This window comes from Rattus norvegicus, chromosome 10 (genome assembly GCF_036323735.1).
Source record: "Rattus norvegicus strain BN/NHsdMcwi chromosome 10, GRCr8, whole genome shotgun sequence".
NCBI lineage: Eukaryota > Metazoa > Chordata > Mammalia > Rodentia > Muridae > Rattus > Rattus norvegicus.
In genome coordinates, this window is record NC_086028.1 from 8859054 (window position 1) to 8886053 (window position 27000).

At 42.6% G+C, this 27000-nt stretch overlaps 1 protein-coding gene across 42 annotated transcripts in view; it reads right to left on the minus strand.

The window, feature by feature from the left end:
- The window catches only part of Rbfox1 (RNA binding fox-1 homolog 1), a 2095840-nt gene that overhangs the window by 200245 nt on the left and 1868595 nt on the right, over nucleotides 1-27000 (minus strand). Inside the window, exon 1 of one of the 42 annotated variants that reach the window (XM_063268864.1) lies at nucleotides 11954-12985. The exons of the other annotated variants lie outside the window; for them this stretch is intronic. Coding sequence (XP_063124934.1) covers nucleotides 11954-11980 — 27 coding nt within the window. The 5' untranslated portion in view covers nucleotides 11981-12985. Of the gene's footprint in view, nucleotides 1-11953; nucleotides 12986-27000 lie in introns of those variants that run through there. 42 annotated transcript variants of the gene reach the window in all.

The following is a 27000-nucleotide window of genomic DNA, read 5'->3' on the forward strand; positions in this document are numbered from 1 at the left end:
TATGAACAAGAGATTACTGAAGAAGTAAGATTTTAGAAAAGATTATTATTAAAAGTTGATCATTATTATTGTTTGAAATATACCCTGCTCAAGGGTATGCTACCAACATAATATAAACCAGAATTTAAAGACATTATAAGCAGAAAGTAGAGAGAACGGTTTTCTGGAAACAGCGATCATTCTTTACAAAACCCTGTGTTCCCAAATGGCATTACCTTTGCATCTCATTAAATGCCTTTAGGAATTCAGAGGTGGATATTATCAGCCCATTTAACAGATGGGGAGATGGAGACTAGGAAGAGAGGTATAATTTTCACTGACAGGCCATTAGTATGCACTAGTTCTGGAACACAAACCCAGCCAAGCATATTTCTCTTACATCTGCTGAGGATCATATCTGGAATGGCAGATGTTGCTCTACTCTTTATAGAGAGCTCTTACTAATAACCTAAAACCTCAGAATTTAGTCTAGTAGAAGAGCACCAACTAAGCATGTGCAAGACCTTGGATGCCATGCCTCCTAACTCAAAATTAAGAAGAGTCAAAGTCAACTTTCATGAGCTATTTTTATTAAAGAGATTCTTCTGATCATTTGTTTCAGTAAATTATTCCTTGAAAGGGCAAGGTGTGAAAAAAGAAATAATAGAGTTCTTGACATGAAGGGAAAAGGAAAAGGGATATTTCTCTGAGTTCTAGAACAAACGAATTTCTGAAGAGCAGGAAACCTATTGTTTGAATGTGGAATCCCTCTGACTGAAATGCAGAGTGTAACTGGTACGGCCACCCCACACTTCAGCGGATCTCGCTGGAAATGGGGATATTAATGCACGTATTTTGTTGGGTTATTCATAAAATAAGTTAGATACTGCTCATGAATTCCACACCACTTTGCTTAAAATAAAACAAGCATTTGATAAATGTGTGTGTCAGATAATCATGGCGTCCTTGCTGTCATTATTGCAGATAAGAAAATAACTTGGAATGACAGTGTACACTAAGTAAACAAAATATTTCCAGAATAAAACAAATTCATTGAAATTCAGCCAGAATGGAAAGGAACAGGATGAGGGAGTAGAGACTAAGTTTGTATTGTCGCCCTGCTGATGTCACTCTGGGCTTGGAAGACAAAATGCCAGCCTTTAATTACAGGAACCACAGAAGTATCACTGTACTATTCTACTTGGAATGAACCTTAGTTATCACTCAAACTCTAGCTTTTTCTTTTGTTTGTCTTCTGAGGCAGGGTTTCACATAACTCAGACTACCCTGGAACGTATTACATAACTGAAGATGCCCTCAAACTGCTGGGACTCTCTCCTATACGCTAAGCATTAGAGGAGGTATAAGGGTGGAACCTTGGGACCTGCCTAGCCTATTTGTTGAGCTCCAGCTCCAATGTAAGGATCCCGTCTCCAATGATAAGGGAGAGATTGAGAACATAAAATACCTAACATCCACCCCTGGCCTTCAAAAGTGTAGGGCTGCTATTACAGCCATGTATCTCTGTGCATAGCTTATTATTTGAGGGATAGAAATTTAAAATCAAGTCTTCACATTTGCATGGTAAGCACTTTACCCACCGAAGCAGCCATCCAGCTCTGTCTCTTTCAGTCCTGAACAGGAGAGATCCAAAACCAATTCAAATTTAGTTTCTACTCCCTCATCCTCTCCACGCTGCCTGAATTCTGATAAATTCATTTTATTCCGGAATCTCTGTCTCAATGGCACATATGCAAAATGAAACTGGGAATGTTTTTGGTTTTGGTTTTGGTTCGTAGTAGAGACCTTCCGGGCTGTTTCCAAATTTTTGCCTTCTTGTCCTCTAGCAGCCACTTAAATGCTTTACTTTTCAGCGTCTTTCTGCAACTTCCAAACAAACCACATCTCTGTTTCCATCAAGTCTTTGTCTTCCTCACCTCAGCTCCTATCCTGTGAGGACTACTCTGATTATATGTGGCCAGCCAGATGATGCAAGAACATCTTTCCATTGAAATGTATCTCTTAATAATATCTATAATGTCCCTTTTGCCCTATAAAGTAGCCCTCACTCACTGATTGCAGTGGCGAAGATGCAGCTCTCATAGGGGTCGTTTCCAAATCCATCCTACAGATCTATGGTGTCTGATGCAGCCACTATTTGTCATGTGTAGCCTCCAAGTGTCTGAAGTATGCACAGTATAGCTAAGCAGTGGCATTTTAATTTCATTTACTTTTAATCTATGTAAATAGCTGCATGTACCAAGAATCTGTCCTATACGACAACGCAGTTCCGTGGTAGATGACAGTCAGTTCCCATCATGTCACCCACAGCATCTATAGTCCCATGAAATGAGACTAAAGGATGATTATAGAGAAACACCTGATCCCTTGTCACATAGTCATTTAAGTATAATCGCATTGTTAGGTTGACAAAGGCAGAGGAGTTGACTTGGAGACCCAGGGATGTGTTCAGCACCATGGACAGAAACACAAAGCCCTCCACTTACATGCCTCTCTTGAGTTGTTAATCTGCATTCTGCTGGAATTTTTACTTTATTCTACCTGGTAGATGAATCGCAACTGAGTTTTATGCCTGCATAGATCAGGTTTGGAATGACAAATGCAGAATACAGTCAAAACCACACAAAGCAGTGAGTTTATTATGGAGCTTTTCCACCTTTTGATATGGTAAGTTTAATGCTGAATATTGAGCCGGATCCATGATATACAAGCGTGGAACACAGGGTTCACTGTGGAAAGTGACAGGGGCTCTTAGTCTCGGCATTAACAACATAGGCTGCATTAATCAATATAGAGGATGACAAAGGAGACACACTGGAGTGGCATGATGAAAATTAACGAGATATGGGAGTTCAGTCAGAAAGGAAGGAATCACATTTCGAACTCTCATTTAAAGTTTTTGAAAAATAAGAAGAAACAATAGTCCATTTTTAATTTTTAAATCGTTCGGAGACAATACGGTACTACAAGAACTGTTCGTGTAAGACATTTGGTATGTATGCCTGTATCAGAAGAGGGAAGCCTAATGTGTCCTAGTGTTATACTACATATCGAGAATTAAAAGCCAGACACAATCGTTGTTCTGGTTAGTTTTATGTCAACACAAGGTAGAGTTATCAGAGAGAAAGGAGTCTCCAAAAGGAAAATGCCTCCAAAGATCAGGCTGTAGGCATGCGTGGGAGGGCCCAGTCCATTAGGGATAGTGCCATTACTGGGATGGTGGTCCTGAGTGCTGTAAGAAAGCAGACTGAGCAAGCCATGATGAACAAGCCAATAAGTGGCACCCCACATGGCCTATACATCAATCCCTGTGTACAGGTTCTGTCACTGTTTGGGTTCCTGTCTTGGTTTTCTTTCATGATGAACAGTAATGTAAATATAAGCCAAATAAACCCTTTCCCTTCACAGTTAGCTCTGGTCATGATATATTATCACAGCAATAGAAGCCCTAACCAATGACAGGCATGCTAATTTAGCATAAAGTAAAGAAGAGATGGGGAGGAAACAGAGGAGGAGGAAGAGGAGGAGGAAGAGGAGGAAGGCAGCAAAACCCACCAGCAATAAAAGGCAGGCCATGACCACACACTAAAGTTAAACCTATTAATGGTATTTCTTCAAGAAATTCTGGAACCAGAGAGACCACATACTTAGTCTGGCTAACATTATATATGTGCCTGATCCAGCACATATAAGACCCATTTTTTTTCTTATGGGAAAACGTTCCTCAAGCAGACTGAATCATAAATAAAAATATGAAAGAGACTCCATCCCAAGGTAATGAATCAAGGCTATGGTCAAGATTGTAGGTTATAGCAAAACAGGAGAGAAGGTCTGATAGTCAAGTAGATAGACTGGAAGTTGTTGCATGAGTGAGACCTAAGAAGAGAGAGTAGAGCATCTTCAGCCAGTCAAGCACAGGTTGTCGGGTGGGTTAGGGACTGGCATCAGAGAACAGAACTCACAATTGGGATATCACAGCATAATTCACAATTTATGTCAGGGTCTCACTGCTAGGAATGAGGTGCAGAGGCAAATGGCATGATCTGTTTCTTTGTGCCTCCAGAATTGCTAGTTGATAGCTCTCTAGAAAGACAGCTTTGTGATCCTTCCCTGGAAGCAGTGCCATGATCAAGCGATATTTTTTTTCCAGAGTGCACAAGGAAATGAGGCACTGATATGATCTAAGGTTCCGTGGGGTTCTCATGATGGCAGAGACATCCCTATTGTCAGAATAAAGTTATCTGAGAGTGAAGGCAAAGCCACTGCTGTAGGACACTAGAATTAGATTATAGTTACCCATATTCCTCTGCTCTGCACCATGGGAAGGTTGTTTCCCCAAGACCATATGAGGTAAGGTTGTGTCTATAAAGTTCCCACCTTCAGTCAGCAATGGGTGAACTAGCATGAATAATACTTGCCTACTGTCTTCTCTAAGTAGAGTTTCCTCACCAAAGCTAATGGGAGCTGAAAAGTTATAATTTTGTGACCATTCACTATTATTCCTTTAGTACAGGGAAATGGGTGTACAATTTTATGAAAGACCCAATCTCTTCAATCAAAAAGGCAGTCTGGAAGGCTAGAAGATTTGAGCAGCACCTTCTGAAATCAGCCTTGCAGATGACCTCTCTGAGGAGGGTCAGACCCCAGATTCTGAAAATATAATCTTACAAAGATGGAGCTCAGCAGAGCCCCAGCCTCACCGGGCCTCGGTGAGCTAGCAGCTTCAAGACCACAAACTACACAGGTAGTCTAAGTGTCTGAGTGCTTGCTGGGACAAAGTGTCATTCTTGTCTCCATAATGAGAAAAGCACCTGCCTTGAAGAAGGAGAAGAAAGTCAAATCAGACATTTCTGCCAATTTATTTTGGCTCAGAAGACGGATGGAAGTTCTGCAGCTTCCTGGAATCAAAAGCCAGCTTCTTGGCCACGTGGCAAAAATGTTCACTCAAGAAAAATGGGACACAGAATTAAAGGGAAAGAAAAAACAGAAGAACTCTGGGAGACACAAACCTGTCTTCTCATCCACATGAAAGAAACACTATGCAGAAAGACACATGTATAGCATGATCCCCACAATTCCACTGCTGAAATTCTGACCTGGTTGGTTAATTTTATTCTTTACAGGCACAATGTGGACATTATGGAATGCGGAGATAGCCTTATCTTCCTGTGATATATTATATATTGTGAACACTATCCACGATTCCCCTTTTAAATAGATTTCTTTTATTTTTAATTATGTGCATATACATGGGAGAGTGTGGACATATGTGAGCATGGGTGACTGCAGAGACCAGATGAAGATGTGAGAGTCCCTGGAGATGGAGTTACAGGCAGCTGTGAGCAGCCTAATGTGGGTGCTGAGATCAGAACTCAGGTCTTCTGCAAGAACCTGAGATGCTCATGTCTGTGGAACCCACTCGCCAGTCCCCAGCATTTTAAGCCTCAGTTCTTCCATACTCATATGGACAGTGACAGGGCTACTCTTTCAAATACACAGGATTAAATAAATACCATGCTCGACACTGGAAACTAGCATACCCTAGAATATATGTTCATGATTACAGGGCTAATTACTAAATAACTGTCAGAAATTACCTTAGGCAGCTCCTTGCATTCAAATATGCTTACCCAATGGCCTCTTGATTACTTACATAATGCTGCAAAATAAAAACAAAACCAATAATACTTGCCTGGGGCTTTCTCATGCTGCCTCATGCTATAGGCCTAAGAGACACAGATGGGTAAAAAGTAAAATAGGGGCAGACAATAGATAGATAGGGTGATACGGGCAGAACAGGAAACTAGACGCAGAGATAGACAGAGATATGGAAGGATAAAGATAGTGAGGTTCACAAAACTGATTAAAAGGGAAGGCTAGAAAAATGCTTGCAGAAATATAGAAAAATGCACAGATACCTGTATGGATCGGTAGGTTGCTGGATGAATGGCTATAAATATGAATACATATATAATTATATACAAACACTGAATTATTCTACATCCATCCATAATCCTGTGTGTCTGTCACTTATCTATTAATGCAATCTTCTACCTGTCTCTGTTCTCTTTCACATTCATATCTTCATCCATTTATGAATCATTTCTCATCTATCTATCTGTCTATCATCTATCTGTCTATCTGTCTGTCTGTCTATCTATCTATCTATCTATCTATCTATCTATCTATCTATCTATCTATCTATGTATCCTTTCAGAGACCCACCCAGCCAGTTTCCCACTAAGGAAGAGATTAAAAAAAAAAAGGAAGAAAGCAGCAGAAATAGGAGGAACATTTGCACATCTGTGTCTTTTTCCAGCCCCTGAAACTCAATCAAGGCAAGTGGCTGCATGGAGAGCTGGAGTCCGTCCTGCCTGAGGGGGCTCATGCACCTTGCAGATGAAGACGTGAGCAGGACTAGCTCATCAATCACCATCATGCAGGGACACAGGCGCTAGCCAGAAGGATTAGCACTACAACCTGTTCAGGTCTCTTACTTCTAATGGCATCTCTTTAATTAAACATCACCTCCAGTGCTCACTACTGCAGAGTGCCCTCTCCATTCACAAGGTTGGCTTCTTGTAATCTAGGCTCCTGAGTTAATTAGAAAAGGGGCCTTGAAAAAGGAAATCCATTTCAAGGGTGGGACTGCCTGCACAGAAATTATAGGATGCTGCTAATAAAGACTTCCCTTTCCCTGGTATTGAGACAGACTCTTAAATGGCTTTTGGTGAGCCAAAGCTTTCATCTGCACCAGACTTCTACAATAGAGCTATCCAGGATCTTAGTAAAGGGGCTTCTGGGTTCTCCCTGTGGTTAGTCAAAGCCGCGCTTGAACAAGCCGCACACGGTTCTTTAGGATACTCTGTATGAGCTGAGCAGGTTGAGAAGCCTGTCCATGAAGCCAGCTGCCCACAGTTTGGACTGGCTGTGGATCTGCACATACATATAAGAGGTGAAACAGTAGTAGATTCCATTTGTCTTTGTGCACAGGAAGATAGACATGAAAGACAGAGAAGGAAAGTCCTGAATGAAGCATCTACTTTGTCCTGTTTCATCCCAGGGAAAGTAATCCATGTGGACCATGTAACAAGAGAGAAACTTCAGTGCCTTGGGGAGCGCCTCTTTTTGGAAGAGACAAGGGATTGGCATGTAAATGCATTGGTCTAAAGTACAGTGACCTGTAGATCTGAGAAAGGAAACAGCATGGATCTGGGCAGAGACAGAGGCTTGTGAGTGAGAAAAGTGTTCAGGAAAGAGGAAGCTGTATGGACATCTTGGGAGAAATGATTTCAGGCAATAAGGAAGCACAATTCAAATCAAGGCCCTGAAGAGGATTGTGTGTTTGAAATGCTCACAGAGCAGCAGGGAGACAGAACAAAGAGAGGTGGCCACTGGTCTGAAGGGGAGGCCTGGAGCCTTGATGATAGAACCGACTCTTGTTTGTCTTATCCCGCATTAAGTGACCTGGGTCTCTCTCTGGCCCTTTGGGTCTCAGATCAATGGACTATTTCTTAACTTGAACTATGGAATAGCAGGCAATCCTGAGAGGAGTATGGCTGATATTTCAGGGCCGGGCACCAGCCAACAGGGTCATCTTCTATGAACTATGTGCTGGGCACTCCAGACCATTTGCCTGTATTTTCTCAGATACAGTTCTTATGCAAATATCTTATTAGTAAGTCTCAAAATTTGGGACTCAGAAAACTGAAGTGCCTTGTTTATAGTGAGTGCGTTAGACCAGTGTACACATATATACCTGAGAGAGACAAAAAGTGTTCCACAGACCTGCACAAACCTTGTAGACACTCCACATCCTACTAACCTTGTAGACTCTCCACGTTCTACCTAAAAAGAAAAATTGCTGATTGTCTATGTGATGAGCCAAATGAGGATTGATGGGATGACACTCATGGAGAAAGCCCAAGGATGAACTTTTAGACCAGAAGTATCAATATAAAAACAACCAGGCAGGCATGGTGTCTACCTGCAATCCCAGCAACTGGGGGTCCACGGATCCCAATATTTGGGGAATTCCTAAGGAAAGCTGAGCAACTAGACTATTCCTCAATCAGCAAATTCTAGGTTCAGTGAGATACCCTGCCTTAAGTGAAGAAGGAGCATGACGAATGAAGAAAACACCAGATGTTAACCTCCAGCTTCCACATTCGTGCATGTGTACCTGTACACATGTGTGGCATAAATGCATGTACTACACACACACACACACACACACACACACACACACACATATATATATACATATATATATATATATCACATGCTCTAACACAGTTTATTTTAAATATGTACATTTCTGTTTTTTATTAACTCTGCTCTATGGTTGTAATGCGACAGTGTCTGTGAATAATATATAAATTAATGGACATTGCTATATGGCAATAAAATTATATTCAAAAGAATAGGCAGTGGGCCATATATGTTCTACAGGATGATACTTAACTTTTGGATACCACATAAGCAGACCACTGCTAATAAAAAGTACAAATGATAATCAAGGGATTTAACATCCCGATATTAGGAAATTGGAGGAAGTACTTTATATACGTGTATGTGTGTGTGTGTGTATGTGTGTCTCTGTGTGTGTATGTGATTGTGTGTCTGTGTGTGTGTGTGTATACACACACGTGTATGTGTTGGTACATAATAATTTAATACTGCTTTTCCCATAATGAGAAATAGGCATCATTTAGATTGATATAGGCCCTCCTAGAATCATTATCTGTTTAGAATACCTTTATATAAGCCTGAGGTGGAAACCCTTATATAGCACTGATTATATAAAGCTCCTGTCTGAGGGGTGAGAGCTGTTTCACACCAGGACAAAGGCCACATGCTCAGTTCATTCACCTTCTTATCTGCCACTTTTTAGAACTAATAAAAAGCACAAATAGGAGATTATAGCATCCTGCTGTATTTGAGGGACATCTACTGAAGTCCTTTGGAAAAAGTCATAGGGCAACCTACCACTGTAGAAACCCCCAACTAAGAATGTTAATCATTTTTAATCCAACAGGAAGCACAGGAAAGCAAGAAGCAAAATGTAGATGATGCTCAGCTGTTTCCCAGCCGTGTGCATGCAACAGTGTGGTGTATGTCAAGGCAAAGCCTGGGAGAATCAGCACGGAGGCCAACTTCTAGCACAAGAGAGGGCCAGGAATACACAGGTGTGTGCCTGTGTGTGCAGGTGTGTGCAGAGCTAATCTGTCATTGAGGTCAGAAGACAACCTTTCTCATTGCCCAGTAAATACCACGTCTGTTCATCTAGCCAGATGCTCGCACCAGGTGGAAACACTTCAGTACAGAAGTGGCTCTGACTTTGCATACATAGAATTGAACTTCTTTTATTAAAATAATGGTAGACTAATAACAGCATAGAAATTTGGAGGGTAGTTCTCAATCTTTAGTAGTTTTGTACAACTCAGGAAATATACATTGGAACAGAATACATATTTACCACTGTGAAGCTGACAAAATCACCATTCACTGGATTCTAAAGGTAAATATTACAGAGGTCAGAGATTCTCAATGCAGGACAAAGAGGGGCAGTTGAGAGATGTGAAATTAGTACAGGTGGAAACTCAAAATAGTACAGCCTATAGGAGATATATGGAGATATATATGGAGATACATGTATGAAACTCCTGAAGTCAAGAAGCTGAATCACTACAAGTTCAAGGAGTATGTAGACAGTTCCAGGCCAGACAAGGTTATGAAGGAAGACCCTGCCTCAAAATATCACCACCAATAAAAAAAAAAAACACACTCAATACAAAACCCTACTTCTACAGTGGAAAACAGCCTCTTAAAATGTTAAATATGAGTTAATGGGCCACCCAACAACTAACATAATGAACATAAAAACAGGTGTCCACACAAAGACACAATCAAATCCCACAGCATTCACAACACCCCCAAAATGAAATGTCACTAGCTTGTGAGGGCACACAGATGGAGTTGCACTCCTTTCGGGCACACAAGCACAAGGCCACAGACGGACCTCTCAAACAATACCTTAAGTGGAAGGTGTCAAAAAAAGAATGCTTCCCAGAATAAGGCCATTGACAAGAAACTCAAGAGACATAAGGTGGATCTGTGCTTGTCTGGGCTTGGGATAGGGACAGAATAGACAATCCAGGAATAAGCAAACTTGGGAGGATAGACAAGTTATAGAGCAGACTGCAGGGCTATATATACATATCAAAGTTTAAGGTATATGCTAAATGGGTGGCTTTGACTGCACGTGAACAGTTTCTGTCTACCTCTGTCATTTATCCATCTTCTATCTATCTATCTATCTATCTATCTATCTATCTATCATCTAGCTAGCTAGCTCTCTACCTATCATCTATCTATCTATCTATCTATCTATCTATCTATCTATCTATCTATTTATCTATCATCTAGCTAGCTATCTACCTATCATCTATCTATCTATCTATCTATCTATCTATCTATTTATCTATCATCTAGCTAGCTAGCTATCTACCTATCATCTATCTATCTATCTATCTATCTATCTATCTATCTATCTATTTATCTATCATCTAGCTAGCTAGCTATCTACCTATCATCTATCTATCTATCTATCTATCTATCTATCTATCTATCTATCTATCTATCTATTTATCTATCATCTAGCTAGCTAGCTACCTATCATCTATCTATCTATGTATCATCTATCTATCTATCTATCTCTCTACCTATCATCTATCTGTCATCTATCTATCATCTATCATCATATATTTATCTATCATCTATCTATCTATCTATCTATCTATCTATCTATCTATCTATCTATTTATCTATCTATGTAATCTATCATCTATCTGTCCATCTCCTATGCATCTGTGAATCAGCTTATCTTTCAGCTCTCTGCCATCCATCTCTCTGCCTATCGATCTACGGATCATAAATCTATGGTATATTTTCATCCTCTCTGTGTTTACTTTTGACAATCAGTCCTGGGGATTAAACCCAGGACTTTGTTCATACATAGTAAGCAAGTACTAGACCACTGCCCTGCATTTTAGCTCCTAAGAGTGGCATCCTAAGTAGGGAGAGAATTTTCCTGAAAAGACTTAATTCCCTGAATTCTCTGACAGTTGGGCTCTAATTCAGTCAAAGCAGACTTTCTCATGATGAAAATCATCTATATTTCCTGGCCCTGTTCCTTACCCTAGACACCCACCTACTTGGCCAAAGGACCCTTTTTCTTGTGCACTTACACCCATGAAAACCTGATTTTTAAAGCAGTAGTATTTTTCATCCTGAACAAAACAAACCTACTTTTAATACCTACTGCTTCAGTGAGACCATCACTGTACAGGTATTCTCAATACACACCCATATCCCTAGGAAGTACACAGATATATGACAACCCTGTCATTGTGGGAGGGTCTGGATGTTAATGACACAGAAGTCAACCTACCATGTAGTAAGGGTTTATTAGGTGTAAGACACCATACTAAGCATTTATCTAATAGACTTTTATTTTCATAAGACACACGCTATTGCCCTCCTTTCACAGATGAGAGAAGGGATGATAATGGAGGATAAATAACTGTCGGGGTCTCTCTTGTCTTTAGCAAAGGCTGTGCTGGGATACAATATGAAACCTGCCAGATTTCAAGGGCAGGGATCTTAGTTGGCAACCTGAGCATCGCCTCGTTCTACAGCATCTCTAACCATTTACAGATGGGTCCCCAAATAGTCTGACAAGTCCATTCCAACAGACACCTAAGATGATAAGCAAATGTTGTGCCTCGCTCCTGGATGACCAGAGCCCTGTCAAATGGGAGGAGTGAATTTCCCCCAACACAGGACAGGTGCTCACAACAGTAACACCTGTTAGTACAGGAGTGGCTTCCCTCTCCTCCCACAATGTTCCAGGCTGAAGCTCCAGGTTCATGACCTGAGAAAGGCAACTTACAGTGGTGATCACGTTGTCAGATCTCATACCCGGGTGGAGGTCTTTTGTCAAACTGCAATCAATCACGGAGATCACTCACTGCAGGCAAATGCTCTCCTTCCTCAGCTCCTGTTTGTGCAGCAGCAGCCGAGCCCATCTCCTGCACATGGCGTTTGGATTTTGAGGACAGCACATCCTCAGCTTGTGGGAGGACTCATTTGCATAGAGGTGGGCAGACAGGGGCTCACCAGCCCATCTAGGAGCATCACCAAACACTGAGGAAGGAAAGTTCCTTCCTTGCTGTGGGTTCTCACCTCTGTGGAGCATTTCCCACAGCAGGAGCCTAGCCCTCACCTCTTTTGCTTCTCCCTTTGTTAGAAAAACACATTTGCAGCCAGCCATCATCTTCCCTAAGTATCTCTCAAAATGAGATGTCCAGTGTCCCTTCCAGGTGTCCAAAGGGAAGTGGCCAACAATATAAGAAGCTGACTGTTGATTTAAAAGCAATCTAGGGGGAGTTGGGCAGTGGTGGCACGCACCCTGAATGTCAGTACTTAGGAGGCAGAGGCAGGCAGAACTCTGTGAGTTTGTGGCCAGCTGGGTCTGCAGAGTGAGTTCTAGTACAGCCAGGGCTACACAGAAAGACCTTGTTTCAAAATCCAATCAACCAACCAACCAACTGACCAACCAATCAATAAACCTGGAAGGAAGTGTAGCAGGGAGTCAAAAGGGTCACAATAATGAAGAACACAGTAGAGCTGGTATCAGGAACATGGCACCTGATGATGTAATCATTATTAGTAGTGTGGGCTACATAAAGTTTACCCACTATAAACCCTGTATAGCACACTTGGTGTGAACCACAATGATTGTGATCAATCAGTTGATCTCCTTCAGTGCAATATGCCTAGCATGGGCTGAGAACTCTAGTTAGGGTTCCTATTGCTGTGAAAGAATGTAAATGCAATATGAGGAAGGAAGGGTTTATATGAATTTACAAATCTGAGGTAGAAGCAGTCTGCACTGAGAGAAACCAGGGCAGGAACTAGGAGGCAGGAACTGAAGTAGAAACCATGGAGGAGTGCTGCTGCACGGCTTGCTCCTCATGGCTCGCTCAGCCTGCTTTCTTCTATCATCCAGGTACACAGGGTAGCCCCACCCATAATGGTCTGGGCCCACCCACATCAATCATTACTCCTGATAATACATCACAGCTTGTCCCCAGAGGCTGATCTGGTGTGTGTGTGTGTGTGTGTGTGTGTGTGTGTGTGTGTGTGTGTGTGTGTTGGGGCAGGGGAGTATTCTCAACTGAGGGTCCCTCTTCCAAAATGACTCTAAGTTGAGTTGACACAAAACTAGCCAATACAATAAATATTACATCATATAGCCCTGCCTGTGACACGATGAGGTAGAAGTGTCAAAATACTTTTATTGTATATCAGGAAAGCTGCTCACTATAACAGCATCACTACTTCATGCTGTGTGCAGACACTGTGCAGCTGATTTGTAGGTCTCAGTTAATAAGGTCCTCAAAGCAGGATGCTAAGCTCCACCGCAGAGAATACCAAGTGACTGAGGAACAGAAGACCTGGCTACCATAGTCCTAAGGAAGGACTTACCATGGGACTCAACAGCCCCTGGTCATAGGAGGAGTCACTGAACTCTACAAAGAGCTTGGCAGTGAAGCAAGTTAATGCTTACTAGACACGTTCTAACTCACTAAAAGGCAGCAAGTTTCATTATAGACTTAATTACCTACCAGAGGAGAATGGACATCACAAACAAAATATCTGAATGATTCGGAAGTAGTTGATACCATTGGGTGGGCTGTACACTGTGCCCACAGAAATGTCTATGATGGTCTATGGAATTACATGGCCATATACTTTACCCCCACAGCTGTACTCCTCACCCTGAAAATGGGGAAGATGGCTTCCTGGTTTAACCTTTTATTCAGAGTGCTTTTGTGTATCTGCTCACTTTCGAGTATTATCAAATTTTTAATCCAAACAGTCTTACAGAGTATGTGACGAAGTGGCCATTTTACAAACAAGTAAATCTGAGATTACCAAGAAAACTACAGAATGAGGGATAGATAGAGGTAGGACCTTAGACCAGGATGGCTTCTCTCAAGTACCAGGGTCCAAGACTCAGGTTACTTCTGTTCTGATGCAAAGGTAAGCAAATGAGTACCAGCCTTGAAAGCTGCAGAGACCCTGCCACCCAAATCCTTCTGCTCGCCTTCCAAAGTCTCCCTCTTTCCTAAGAGAGAGGCCTTCCCTGAGGACAACTCTTATCCAACAGGCTGCTCCAGTCCCTGGTGGTCTTCTGTTTCCTTAAGTGCCAAGACCCAGAAGATCATTAATTACAACTTCTCACGACTGATTTCCCACATCTCTTGCAGGCATGTCTGTGCCCTGGGAAGGAAGAGGATTTCTCAGCAGCAGAAAGTGGCCTGTGCTTCTGGGCTGGTCTCAGTTCTGGGTCTGCTCATGTAGCATGAAGGCCTTGGGCCAGGAGAGAATCCACAGCAGAAATAAAGCGATGTTTGAAATGGGGAGGGGGGTGGAAACAGGGTTTGCAGTCTGCAACATCCAAGTAGCACAGAAGAGGGAAAAATCAAATAATAATGATAATGATAATAAATAATAATAATAATAATAATAATAATAATAATAACCATTTAGTGAACACTGGAATAAAGAAGGAATATTCTACCACATTAATTTCCCTTGAAAAATGGCATATACCTTGTTTATAGAATAAAGTGGGGTAGAACATTATCCCAGGTTGAAAATATACTTCATATTAGACATTATATCTCATTGTTTGTACCATTCAATATCATCGATAGCTCCAGTTTATGGAAGGAGAAACTGAATCTGCTGAATACACAGAAGGACAGCCTCTGCAGCTCGCCTCTCCTAGCCTCACGCGCTAGCTATGAGTCTGCTTTGAGAGAACAAATGGTTCCATGTGAAGCACAGAGGCCGGGGATGCTAGAGTTGGTCACATATTCCTAGACATCCAGCTTTGACAGTCAAACACCTAGGATACTTCACTTCCCCTCAAGATCTTGACAACATTCAGCATAAAGAGACCACTTAAGCCAAAGTCAGTTACTGTGTTCATCAGACACCCAGTCACCACAGACTGGCTCTCTAGGAACAGGTGGGAACGCGCTGTCTCCTGACAGAGCCCAGCATCTGCATTCTCCTTGTGGATCCGATTACCACCTCCGATGCAAAGGAGGGGAAGGAGCTCTCAGCTAAAACACCAAGATTAAGTGGGAAATGTCCATTACAGGGGCAAATAATTGAGGACTTTTCTCCAAAAGAGCTCTGTTAAAGATTCAACATGCTAGGCTAGGGCTCAGAGGATGGTTCTGTCAGTGAAATTCTTCCACATAAGCCTGAGGACACGTGTTCAATCCCCAGTGTTCATGTATGAAGCCAGATGTGGTGGTGAACTCTGGTATTCTCTGGCAAGCTCTAGGGATACACACACACACACACACACACACACACACAGAGAGAGAGAGAGAGAGAGAGAGAGAGAGAGAGAGATGGCTTTCTGGCCAGCCATACTGGAAAATTCAGGCCAGTCAAAGACTGTGTCCAAAACAAAGCAATGGGCAGCTCTTGGAGAATGGACCTGTAGCATTCCTCCCCATGTTCATGTATCTACACTTACACACACACACACACACACACACACACACACACACACACACACACAGCCCACTGTGCTGGGGAGAACACAAATACTAACCATATACTAATGAATTATGGGCTACCACTGCTCAAATCATCTGGACCTGGTGGAACAAGAGAAGACAGTAGCTATGCCGCACATGCTCAGTGAGGTCAGACGGGAAAAGTCTGCCGCATGCCTCTTGCCCAGTTGCACCTGCCTCATGCAAGCAGATGTGTTCTTCGTGGTCTTTCCCATGGATGACCGTTTACAGATTGTTGAAAGTATTCTGCTCCAGGATGGGGAGCAGACCAAAGGGAAGGCATAGAATGCACTTTTCCCCCCTAGTACTACCTGATATTCACTTCGCTTAGAGCTGTGGGTGAGCTCTTCTACTTTCTCGGGGTTAAATGAGATGAAGTGTACCAGTAGCCTTTTTCACATTAGCACATAGGAACAAGTCAAGAAGGAGTATGTAGAGGGATCCTCACCTCTACTCAGAGAATCAACAAGCCAGCCTAGTGGGAGACCTACATAGAGGAAATATTTCAATTTGTGGGTTCTGGTAAAGAGAGACTATGCAAATATTATCACAATCTCCAAGGCGTCTTTGATGATCACTTGGAATCTCTTTGTTTAGGGACTAGGACTCCTATCAATGTAGGAAAGGAAGCTCTGAGTTGGTGTGTAAATAAACATCAACAAATGAAGGGGCGGACTTGTTGAGCAACAAAAACACCTAAATTCAAATCTCAAGAACCCGTGTGTGAAAAGATGTGTTCATGTGCATATATAACCCCAATACTAGGTCTGGAGGAGGGGGTGTGCAGAAATATGGTGATCTCTTAGATTTGGTGTCTGTGTGCCAGCTCCAGCATGCGTGAGAGACTGTCTTGAGGGCACAGAGAGCGACAGAAGAAAACATCAAAGTCTCTATGCTCTGGCCATGTTCACAAGTGCACACAGGAACCTACTGCTATCCCTCCAACATGTGTGTGTACAACACACACACACACATGTAGATGAGAGAGAGAGGGAGAGAGAGAGAGAGGAGGGAGGGAGGAGAGAGAGAGAGGAGGGAGAGAGAGAGAGAGAGAGAGAGAGAGAGAGAGAGAGAGAGAGAGAGAATGAATTAGAAGTCACCACAGTCATTTATAATTTTGATCAGGTAAATTTTGATCTGACGCACAGGAAAGCATCAGGGTGAGCTTGTGTGAGCACACCTAGGAATCTTGAAGCGAGAAGAAACTTTTGGTATGCTGCATGTCCTCCCTCCCCATACACCGCAAGCCCCCACAGCATGAAGAGCACCTCTGCGCCTGCTCTGGCTCTCTCTTTCATCCCTACATCCTTAAAACTCTGGAACCCATCTTCCCACTGCTTAGATATTCTCCCCATGAAATACCTGGAGTGAATTCTGTGCCTCATCTTGCTATTCTCTTTATGTATTCAAATTAAGTGACTTGCTGCCCTCTTAGGAGTCTCCATTCTACATAACTACAGTTCTCTGTAAAATATGGAAATCCACAGCATAAAAAAAAGTAGCCACATTTTCTATATATCTCATATAAAATGATTTCCAGCAAAGGACTGTCTTTTATAGACTCATTCTCACAGATTCCTACTATCTAAAAATGTAGGCTTCAACTCCAGCCCTTAATCACTGAGGTACAAGGGCTTAGCCACTTGAAATGTGTTGACTTGATTTGGAGTTAATTTTCTCCATGGCTTTCAAACGAAGGAGGAGCTCAAATTAGATACTTATAAATCAAAGTCAAAGTCTCAATTATTTGTAGGAGTCCAAAGGTTCAGACAGTGCAGAACAAGCAATAAACAAGAGTACTATGATGCTTAAATGTCCTTGTCAGAACCCCTGGCAACCCTAAGAGCACCTTCACATCTAAGCTCTGCCGTTTTAAGCGAAACTTCTCCCATTCTGGGTCCATGACTCCCTTCCCTTCCTGCCAGCTCTGTGACTGTGGGGAGGAGAGAAAATGGTTGCTTCTCTGCCTCTGCAGTGGAAGATGCTGCCTCTAATTCCACCTTGAAGTCTGAGGCTGGTCCCCAGGGCCCCAGGAATTAAAGCCATGCAGTGATGTTGACTTGCGTGTCCTTACTGCCATCGTAATAAGGTGAGAGTAGCTTGGGGACCCCAGGAACATGCAACCTGGGCCTTGCCATATGGAGCCAGCCTGGAATCTGTCAAGTTCACTTAACACATTTTCTCTTTGGGGAGCTAGCCAGGCAATCACTGGGGGTGGGGGGAGGGGCAGGAGGGAGCCGCTAGGAGAGTGGGCAGGAAAAGCCTGTTACAGACATTGAAGCTGATGGCAGTATAAAGACACAAGCAGGCACCCTTTCACCCTCTACCAGAAAACACTTTTATTTTTCAGACTAAGGCCGGAGCTAAGGTACTGACAGTGATTTAGGACTGTTTGGGGGATAGAAACTGAAATAGCTGGTATGAATATATGTATTTCAGCAAGAAGTAATAAGCATGTTTCTCATTGTCAGTGGATGAACCCCACTTGTAGCAACATCTTATTTCTGTCCTGAACAAACCAAGAAACAAATACAGCGATTTAAGCATTCCCAAGCATGATTGCACTGTCTCTGTCTCTGTCTGTCTGTCTGTCTCTCTCTCTCTCTCTCTGTGTGTGTGTGTGTGTGTATGTGTGTGTGTGTGTGTGTGTGTGTGTGTGTTTACACATGCACTGATTTGGGGATCTTTGTGTGCGATGAGTCTTAAACCAAAAAGTAGCACCAAAGGTAGAGTTTTAGAGAGAGGGGCGCCCGGGGAATAAGAAGGCAGCTGATAAGGAAGCCACTGCTTCAGTCTGGTTTCAGATTCCCTTCCCAGAAAGGAATGCAAAGCATTGGCGTCCACGCCGGTGCAATTGCGCTGTGATGGATGGAGGGGATGAAGGCATCTGTGCAGAGCTTTGGGGGGAGAAGGCAGAATTGAAAATGTAATCTCCATTTCATACTTTCCGCTGATATTCAGCATAAAAGCAATGCTAGCCCATGGCTGGCCAAATTCAATGCAATTTATATGCAGCCTCATACATCTTCCCAGGGATTTTGTGGTGGTGGGGGTTGGGGGTGCAATGGATTGAACTCACATCCTCTCTTGCAGTACAGATTTGGTGTGGGACAGAGCAATGCTTCTGGGGGGCCTTTCTGGGAGAAATGGAGTGAAGGATTTAATTTTGCAGTTTATATAATGTGCCACTAAGGTGGCATCTCTGAGGACACTGGGATAGACTTGTACTTGGAGGTGAAGAAGACATAATTTTTAGGATGGTCTCCATTCAGTTCCTACTCCTAGAGACCACAGACAGAACCTGAGCCTGTTCTTTTCATCTTACGAAATATGAAGCCAGACCAGATTTTACCATCTGTAATGGTTAGTGTTCACTGCCAACCTCACAGAAGCTATGATCCCTTGGGACGTGAGCCTATGAACATGCTTGTTGGAGATTAATTGAGATGGGAAGTCTTACCCTCTGTGGATTTGCCATCACTGGCTAGGATCTGGATTGTGTAAGTGAAGAAAGGGAGTTGAGTAGTGGAATGCAGTCATAACTCTTGCTCTCTGAGGTCATAGGCAATGTGACCAGCTAGCATCTTCCTCCTGCCGTCATGCCTTCTGCCTTCCATGTCCTCTCACGATGACACACTATATCCTGCTAGAACTGCAAGTCAAAAATACACCCTTTCTCTTTTGCATTGTTTTGACCCAGCTATTTTTATCATCATAATAGCAAAGAAGTTAAGATACGACCTAACAGTAGTAATGTTTAAATTATAAAAGTCATTTACACATGCCGAATGGTTTCAAAGTGGACACATAACAGATCTGAAGGCAGCAAAAGAGTTACAGCGACTTGCCCACAGGTGAGCAGGGAGTGAGGGGTCAAATTAGGATTCTGACTCCAGTGCCTCTTCTATGAGTTTGGAGACTGTGCCTTCCTTGCTAGCATGAAGTTGTCTCTCAGCTTTTGTTTTACACTAATCCCTTAACAAATGTAACCTCATGTGAATCATAGCTAATGTGAGCAGACACTGTACACCAGGTCCTCTGGAGTAGCTCTGATTCCTTAGAGCAAACCAGTGAATAGAGGCCCAAGTAAGTTCAATGACTTAGCAACAGTCACTCAAGTGCTAAGCCACGGAGCCAGGATTATAACCTGAAATTCTGCAAACCTGATTGTACCCAAATACTTGTCTATGGCAGATCTTCCCAATGTATGGAACATAAGCAGAACACTAAAAGCCACCACAAACCCTTCCCTTTTTTTATATGGAGTAATCTTATTCTCGGGTCTCTATTGAGGTCACAGGAAATAAGCAAAGGAAACAGAAACATCCTCTTCCTCTATCGCCACATGAAGCATCCCATCTTTTTCTTAAAGTCACTGAGCCACCTCTTCCTGATGCAAATACTTGAGTTTATAAAAACATTTGAAACACAACATTTGAAGTACATTTGAAACACAATCCTGTTATTGTCAGAGTCACAAGAGAAGAGTATAGCTCTTAAGCTGTTAAAACAATAGAGGTACTCCATAAATACTGGAAGTTGAAAGAGCAGGGATAGATGGATAGATCTGGTTAACTGAACAGCATTAGTGAAAACAGCAGACACATGGAGAACGCAAACTAGTTAGATGTCTCGTTAAGATCCCTTGGAGAAGCAGCCAACCACTGAACTGAGAATGGGACCCCCGTTGAAGGAATCAGAGAAAGAACTGGAAGAGCTTGAAGGGGCTCGAGACCCCGTATGTACAACAATGCCAAGCAACCAGAGCTTCCAGGGACTAAGCCACTACCTAAAGACTATACATGGACTGACCCTGGACTCTGACCTCATAGGTAGCAATGAATATCCTAGTAAGAGCACCAGTGGAAGGGGAAGCCCTGGGTCCTGCTAAGACTGAACCCCCAGTGAACCAGACTGTTGGGGGGGAGGGCGGCAATGGGGGGAGGGTGGGGAGGGGAACACCCATAAAGAAGGGGAGGGGGAGGGGTTAGGGGGATGTTTGCCCAGAAACCGGGAAAGGGAATAACACTCGAAATGTATATGAGAAATACTCAAGTTAATAAAAAAAAAAAAAAAAAAAAAAAAAGATCCCTTGGAGACATGCATTTGGGCAAACTTTGTGGAATTATCTAGATTAGATTAACCAAGTAGGGGAAGCCCCAGTCTAAGTGTGAGCAACACCATCTCACGCAGGATGGTCCCAGACTGAAGGAGGAGAAAGAGCTGAGATGCCTCAGATGCCCTAGGAGCCATTTCTACCACCACACCCATTTTATCGAAGGCAGAGTTGAAAACTATAAAGTTACAGATCGAAAGCTGAATCTCAATCCACAAATAGTAATGCGTAGAATGTGACTCTATACCAGGATCTTCCTGTTTGGTTAAGTTTCATGCAGCCTTGGCTGTCTTGAATCCTGCTTTGGACCAGGCGAGCCTTGAACTCACAGGAGTCCGCCTCCCTCGGCCGCTCATGTACAGTATTAAAGGTGTGCATTGCACCAGCTTCCACTCTGGATGGTTCCTAATGGACTGTACATGTGGTCAGTGTTACATCACATGAGGAGACAAAGTCCAGAGAAAATGTGAAGGACACGTGGGAATTGGTAGAGGTATGAACAGCCTTTTACTCATTTCGAGGAGATCATATCTGGACAGATGAAGAGTCTGTTTTTAATGAAAAGGCCATATTGGTTTCCAATTAACAACCAGTTACTTGCCAGGTAATAGGTGCTTCAAAGGCCCTGGAAGGGATGTCAAGCAAGTGTTAGAGTCGGGTGGTTATTGGCCACTTGGTGCGTACCCTCGCACCCTTACTCATAACACTGCCATGTATTCATATAGGAACAGCACTGGAGGAAAGCAGGTCTGAAACAAGGTACTACTTGCCCTGTTCATGCATGAACATCTTAAAGACATAGGAGAGGGGGGAAGAAGGACACCAGGATACAACCGTCCATCAAGTTTAACAAGGAAGATGGGAGTATTTTCAGGGTTTTATCTCAGCCAATTATGGGACTGAAATCAAAGAGAGTAAGGAAAGTCTATCTACCCACTGGCCATGGGGCTGTGAGCCAAGTTCTGCGTTAAAGTACCTTTTAGCTCACATTTGCATCAAACTCCTGGACACACAGACATCCTTCATCTGAAAATAAGGAACAGATTTATGTTGAAAAGGAAGAATTTTTCCAAAACTCACAGGCAATAAGCATAGTCAAGCATAGTCATATTAATTTGATATTAACACCACACATACTCTAAATGGAGGACTTAGGAGACGTGCCGCCATCTTGGAGATTATCATGTTAAGACTTCATCTGATACATTCAGTGAAGCAAGTAGTCTTTCCAGTACCTTGTACTTATTCTTTAAAAAGATTCATTTTATTATTTTTAAATATGAATATGTATGTGTCCGAGTACAGAATGGAGGCCAGAAGAGGATATTGCATCTTTTGGAGTTACAGGTGGCTCTGAGCTGCCCTGATGTAGATGCTGGGGACCAAATTCAGGTCCTCTGGATGAAAACTACCACTGATAACCAATAAACAATCTTTCCAGGCCCTATACTTTAGGCTTAAAAAAAAAGCCAATTGCCCTGGGCTTGGCTTGAAAGCACTGTAACCACAAGCTGCAATTTCTGTGACCGCACTCTTAGGTATTGATTATTCCTAGACAAACACACAGCAATGATCTCAGGGGCATCTCTGGGGAAAGCAGCTGAATTTCTGGGAAGAGAAGCCAAAGGAGGAAGTCCACAGCAAATCTTATGTGTGCACTGGGGTGCTGCATGAATTGAATAATTCTAAAACAAAGTACTTTATATCAAAGTAGTGTAATATGTTCTCTGAAAGTTTCATGCACTGTTTCTAAATGAAGAGTGCAGAGACAGTGGAGGAAATTGACTTTCAAATGAGCTACCAAGGAAAGCAAGCAGGTGCCATAATTGCCAGACAGTCCTGTTGACCACAGAAAGGCTATATGCTGACATAGCTCTCCCCACTCATAGCACAGAAGACAGTGAGGGAAATATTCATATGTTTAGGGCCTTAATCACTAATGATCCACGTCTGTGCTTGAGGATACCTAGATACTCACACCTATAGAAATATATGTATTATATTTCCCCATCTTTATTTGTAAATTATACATATATTTATATATAATATTAAAATATAAATGCATTATTTATAATTATATATATATATATATTCCAGTCTTTAAAATTTTATAGCCCAGTTTTCCTGTGAGCTCATGATAGTCCTGCTTCTACATCCTGAGCACTGGGATTATAGATGTGCACTTTGGTGGCATTTTTAATCTCCTATTTTCAAAAGAATATGTTTGTTTGTGGAAGAAAATGGAGATGTAAGGAATCACATAAGGTGTCTTCTATCTTATCTTCCTGCAGGAGGTGTCGAAAGAGAGATGCTAGGCAGCACAGTTGAACTGAACGCATGCTCTGCTGCTCTTATCTTTTTCTCTACCACGCCCTCATCTGTGCACCAAGAAGCAGAGCTGCAGAGTCCTTGCGTCAGCCTCTCATCCTACACTGAGTAGGGATGACATCTGACCCATGGAAGCAGGAAACGCCATGCAACAAGGGCATACCAAACCGGTGACATTTCTTGCCAGCATTAGTGACAGCCAAGTGGCAGGTCAGACCCTCGAGCTCACAGAGAGTAGAGAATCACACATCCCTCTTAAGGAATAGAGACTGAAGGTCTTAACCTCTCCTGTCTCTCCTACTTTAAATGCATCCACCGAGGGCAGGAAAATGGACAGAACTTCAAATCGGATTTGAGTTTAACATCTCTGGGTTCTCCCATGTTCTGATCTGCTATTCATGGCTCGTGGGGACAGGTGCCATCTTTGCCCCCTTTCAGAATTGATTACAAAATTGGGAATACAGTGACTCACTCCTTGAAATGTCCTTGTAGTGTTTAGGAGAAAATATTGGGCTTGGACCTGGGATAAAAAAGGGGCTTCGTAAACTGTATTATAAACAGTAAATGAAAGGTGGAGACAATCCAAACATCCCCTATACAGATTAACAATAAACGGTGCGTGATATACACATGTAGTGGTATACAAGCCAAATGTCCCCAGATGTCCCCCATACAGAATAGCAATAATCAGTGTGGGCTGCACACTTACAATGATGTACAACCCACAGGTCCCCCACATGGATTAGCAATAAACAGTGCGAGGTTCACACACACAGTGGTGTTCTAGCCAGCCTTTAAAAAGAAAGGACTCGCAAAACATTCAACAGCATGAATGTATTTTGAAGACTTTATGCCCTGAAAAGAAGACACTCACCAGTCGCAACAACGTCTGGTCCTGTACATAAAACGGGATCAAATTCCCAAAGAGAGAGTGGAATTCTAGTAGTCAAGGACGGTGAAGGGGGGCTCAATGAGCAGGTGCTTGTAGGTGCAGAACTCAGTTCTGGGAGAAGAAAAGATTTCTGGAGAAGAGGAATTCTCAGCCACGTGACGATACTTGACAACCCTGAACTCTACACCAACCCAACTGTAAATGGCCTAGTTCTGGTTTGTTAGTCACGACAAATGTTCTACAGTAAACCAAGGCCTTAACAATGGAGAATAGAGCTATGGGGGTGAGAGGAAGTCTGTAATACGTGCAAAACTTTCCTACAAACCTAGTTACTCCAACGTTCTGTCCATTTGAAAACTTAGCTCTATGGGGGAAACAGTGGAGGCTATCAGAAGAAAGGATGGGAGCTCCTTACGGGTATCACTATCCTGTGCTCCTTTTAGGCTAGGCTGTTCCATGGGTAGAGGTCTACTGCAGACACATGCACTGGCTCAGAGAATGAGTAGTAGCAGCCTGATGGGCAGCATGGTTTCACAGCACCCAAATCCTAGACAGGTCGCTTGCATGAGCTCCTACCACAGCCTGCTATAAATGTTACCTTCCATCCCGAGCTTGGGTACCACAAGGCTCTGTGAAAGGAATGCTTTTTCTCATAGCGCATGACGAAATAGAGAGTGAGGAGCCTACAGTGACTTCTTACAGGGAGACAGCCTCTATTTATGAATTACATGTTTTCCATTTAGTGTGTGTGTGTGTGTGTGTGTGTGTGTGTGTGTGTGTGTGCGCGCGCGCGCATTTGTATGCATGTGCTTGTGCATGCGTGCACACATGAGCAAGAAAGAGCACATGTAGAGGTAGAGGCCGACTTGAGAGAGTTTTTCACCATCTCCAAGATACAGGTCGGAGGGATCAAACCCAGATTGTTAGGCCCAGGGGCAAACACCTCGACATTCAGCCAACTTCCATAGCAATATATTTTGGGGAAACATTAAAACTCCTAGTGTGTGAAGCAATGCTGATGGGCATCTTTTACTCACAAACCATTTCTATAAATGATCACAGTGGGAAAGGTATGAAGCACCAAGACATATATATATATATATATATATATATATATATATATATATATATATATATATATGTATGTATATATATATATATATATATAATATAAAACAAACAAACAAATAAATAAATAAAAAGGTGCATGTGAACCAACATTAATATCTCAATAGGGAAATTGAAGGAAAGAAATTCCAATATATTATTTTCAAGTTGTCATGTAAAAAAAAAATTGAGCAACTCAAAAATATGCGGTGTGGCAAGTGCCAGTAGCAGCATGAATTTGTCTCCCTAACAGCTTGACACAGTGTCAACAATCTAATCGGGATGCACACAGGGGACGAGAATTTATTGTTTTAATTATAATCTAGAGCACAGCCTTATTTTTTGATAAGATGCCAGAGTCTGTACTCTTTGGGATTTTACTAATGGGAAGGTTTGGGCGAGCGTGCAGAAGGGAGTCTGCTCATTGTCTTGGCCCCCTTGCGGCTCTTTTGATCCCGTGCACCGAGCAATTTTGCTGTGGAGATTTAATCCTGGGGTTTTCACACACAGCTTGTTACCTTCTTGCAGGCTCAACCAAGGCCTGTGAACCTTTCTTATTTGCAAGCCACTAAGCCGATTCTGTCCTCAGAAGCCCAGTGGTTAACAAGCCTGAATTAGGTATTTTTCCTCCTGCCCTGCTTGCTGGGACTCTATTGGATTCAGCTAAAGATTCTCCCTCTTAGCAAAATAACCTGTTATCTAAAATGTACAAATTATGGACATGCAACTCCAGTTCAAGGACCAGAGGACCTGGGCTGAATGAGACCAGGCTCATTACGCTGCCTGCAGACTGAGCTCTCTGGAAACAAAGGATGTCTTCTCTAGAGACAGGGAGCAGGCCTGACAACAATATCATGGAAAGGCATGAAGCAGAAGCAACCCAGAGCTTGGCAGTGAGTGGATAAGGACCAGGAGGGTTCTTGCACCTACACCTCACTTCCTTTCTCTGTTTTTCCATAGGTACACAGTCTCAATCTCCAAGCTACCCGGCAAGGCCACTCTTAGTAGCAGACCACATTTTTTTTTTTTTTGCAGCTGAATTATCTTACCCAAGGTCCCTCAGCTAGTAAATGATAGAGCAGGGATTCCAACCAGCATTTATTTGATTCCAAAATCCATGTACTCACCCATTATATTATACAGCCTTCTCTAACAGTCAAGGGGTTGAATGTCCTCTCTGGGCATTGGGGGTTTGTCAGCCATTGTGGTTGTTATATCCTGTTATTCTCTTTGCCCAGATGGCATGTCTTTAAGAATGCTCTAAAAGACACAGGCACATGACATGTCTAGAGAAGGGAGTTATGCTCAGAGATCAGCACAGCTGTGAGACTGGAGAAGCTTGAGGTCCCTGCAGCAGCCACACCCAGCATTTATTTGACACTGTCATCTGCTCCATGTGGTAAGAGTGCTTAGCACATCATGAGGATCTGTCATGGCACCTAAGCCAGAATTGTATGTATGGGTGAAATATGAGGGTGTGGTTTTCATGTGTAGGTGTACGTGAATGCACAGATGAGTGTTCATGGTTGTGTCTGTACTAGCTTGTGATGCACAGCTATTTAGGATGGATCTGAGTACCATATTTCACTAACAGCCCAGGCTCCTTCTTGTTGATGAAGCTATGTGAAGGCAGCAGAGCCTGAATGATGGTTAAAACTTCTTCCATCCATCCCCATGATAGACAGCCATAAAATAAAAGTTTCACAATCTGGATCATGGTGTAAGGGACAGAGGCAATAATGAGACAATTTGAATGTCTCAGCCAGATAGAGAATAAGCAATCACTTAGTTTAACCATCATTAAAACTATTAAAGGTTATATAAGGAGTATTATTACTATTAGGAGTTGCAATGGAAATACTGACATGATTTCACAGGCAAACTGCAGA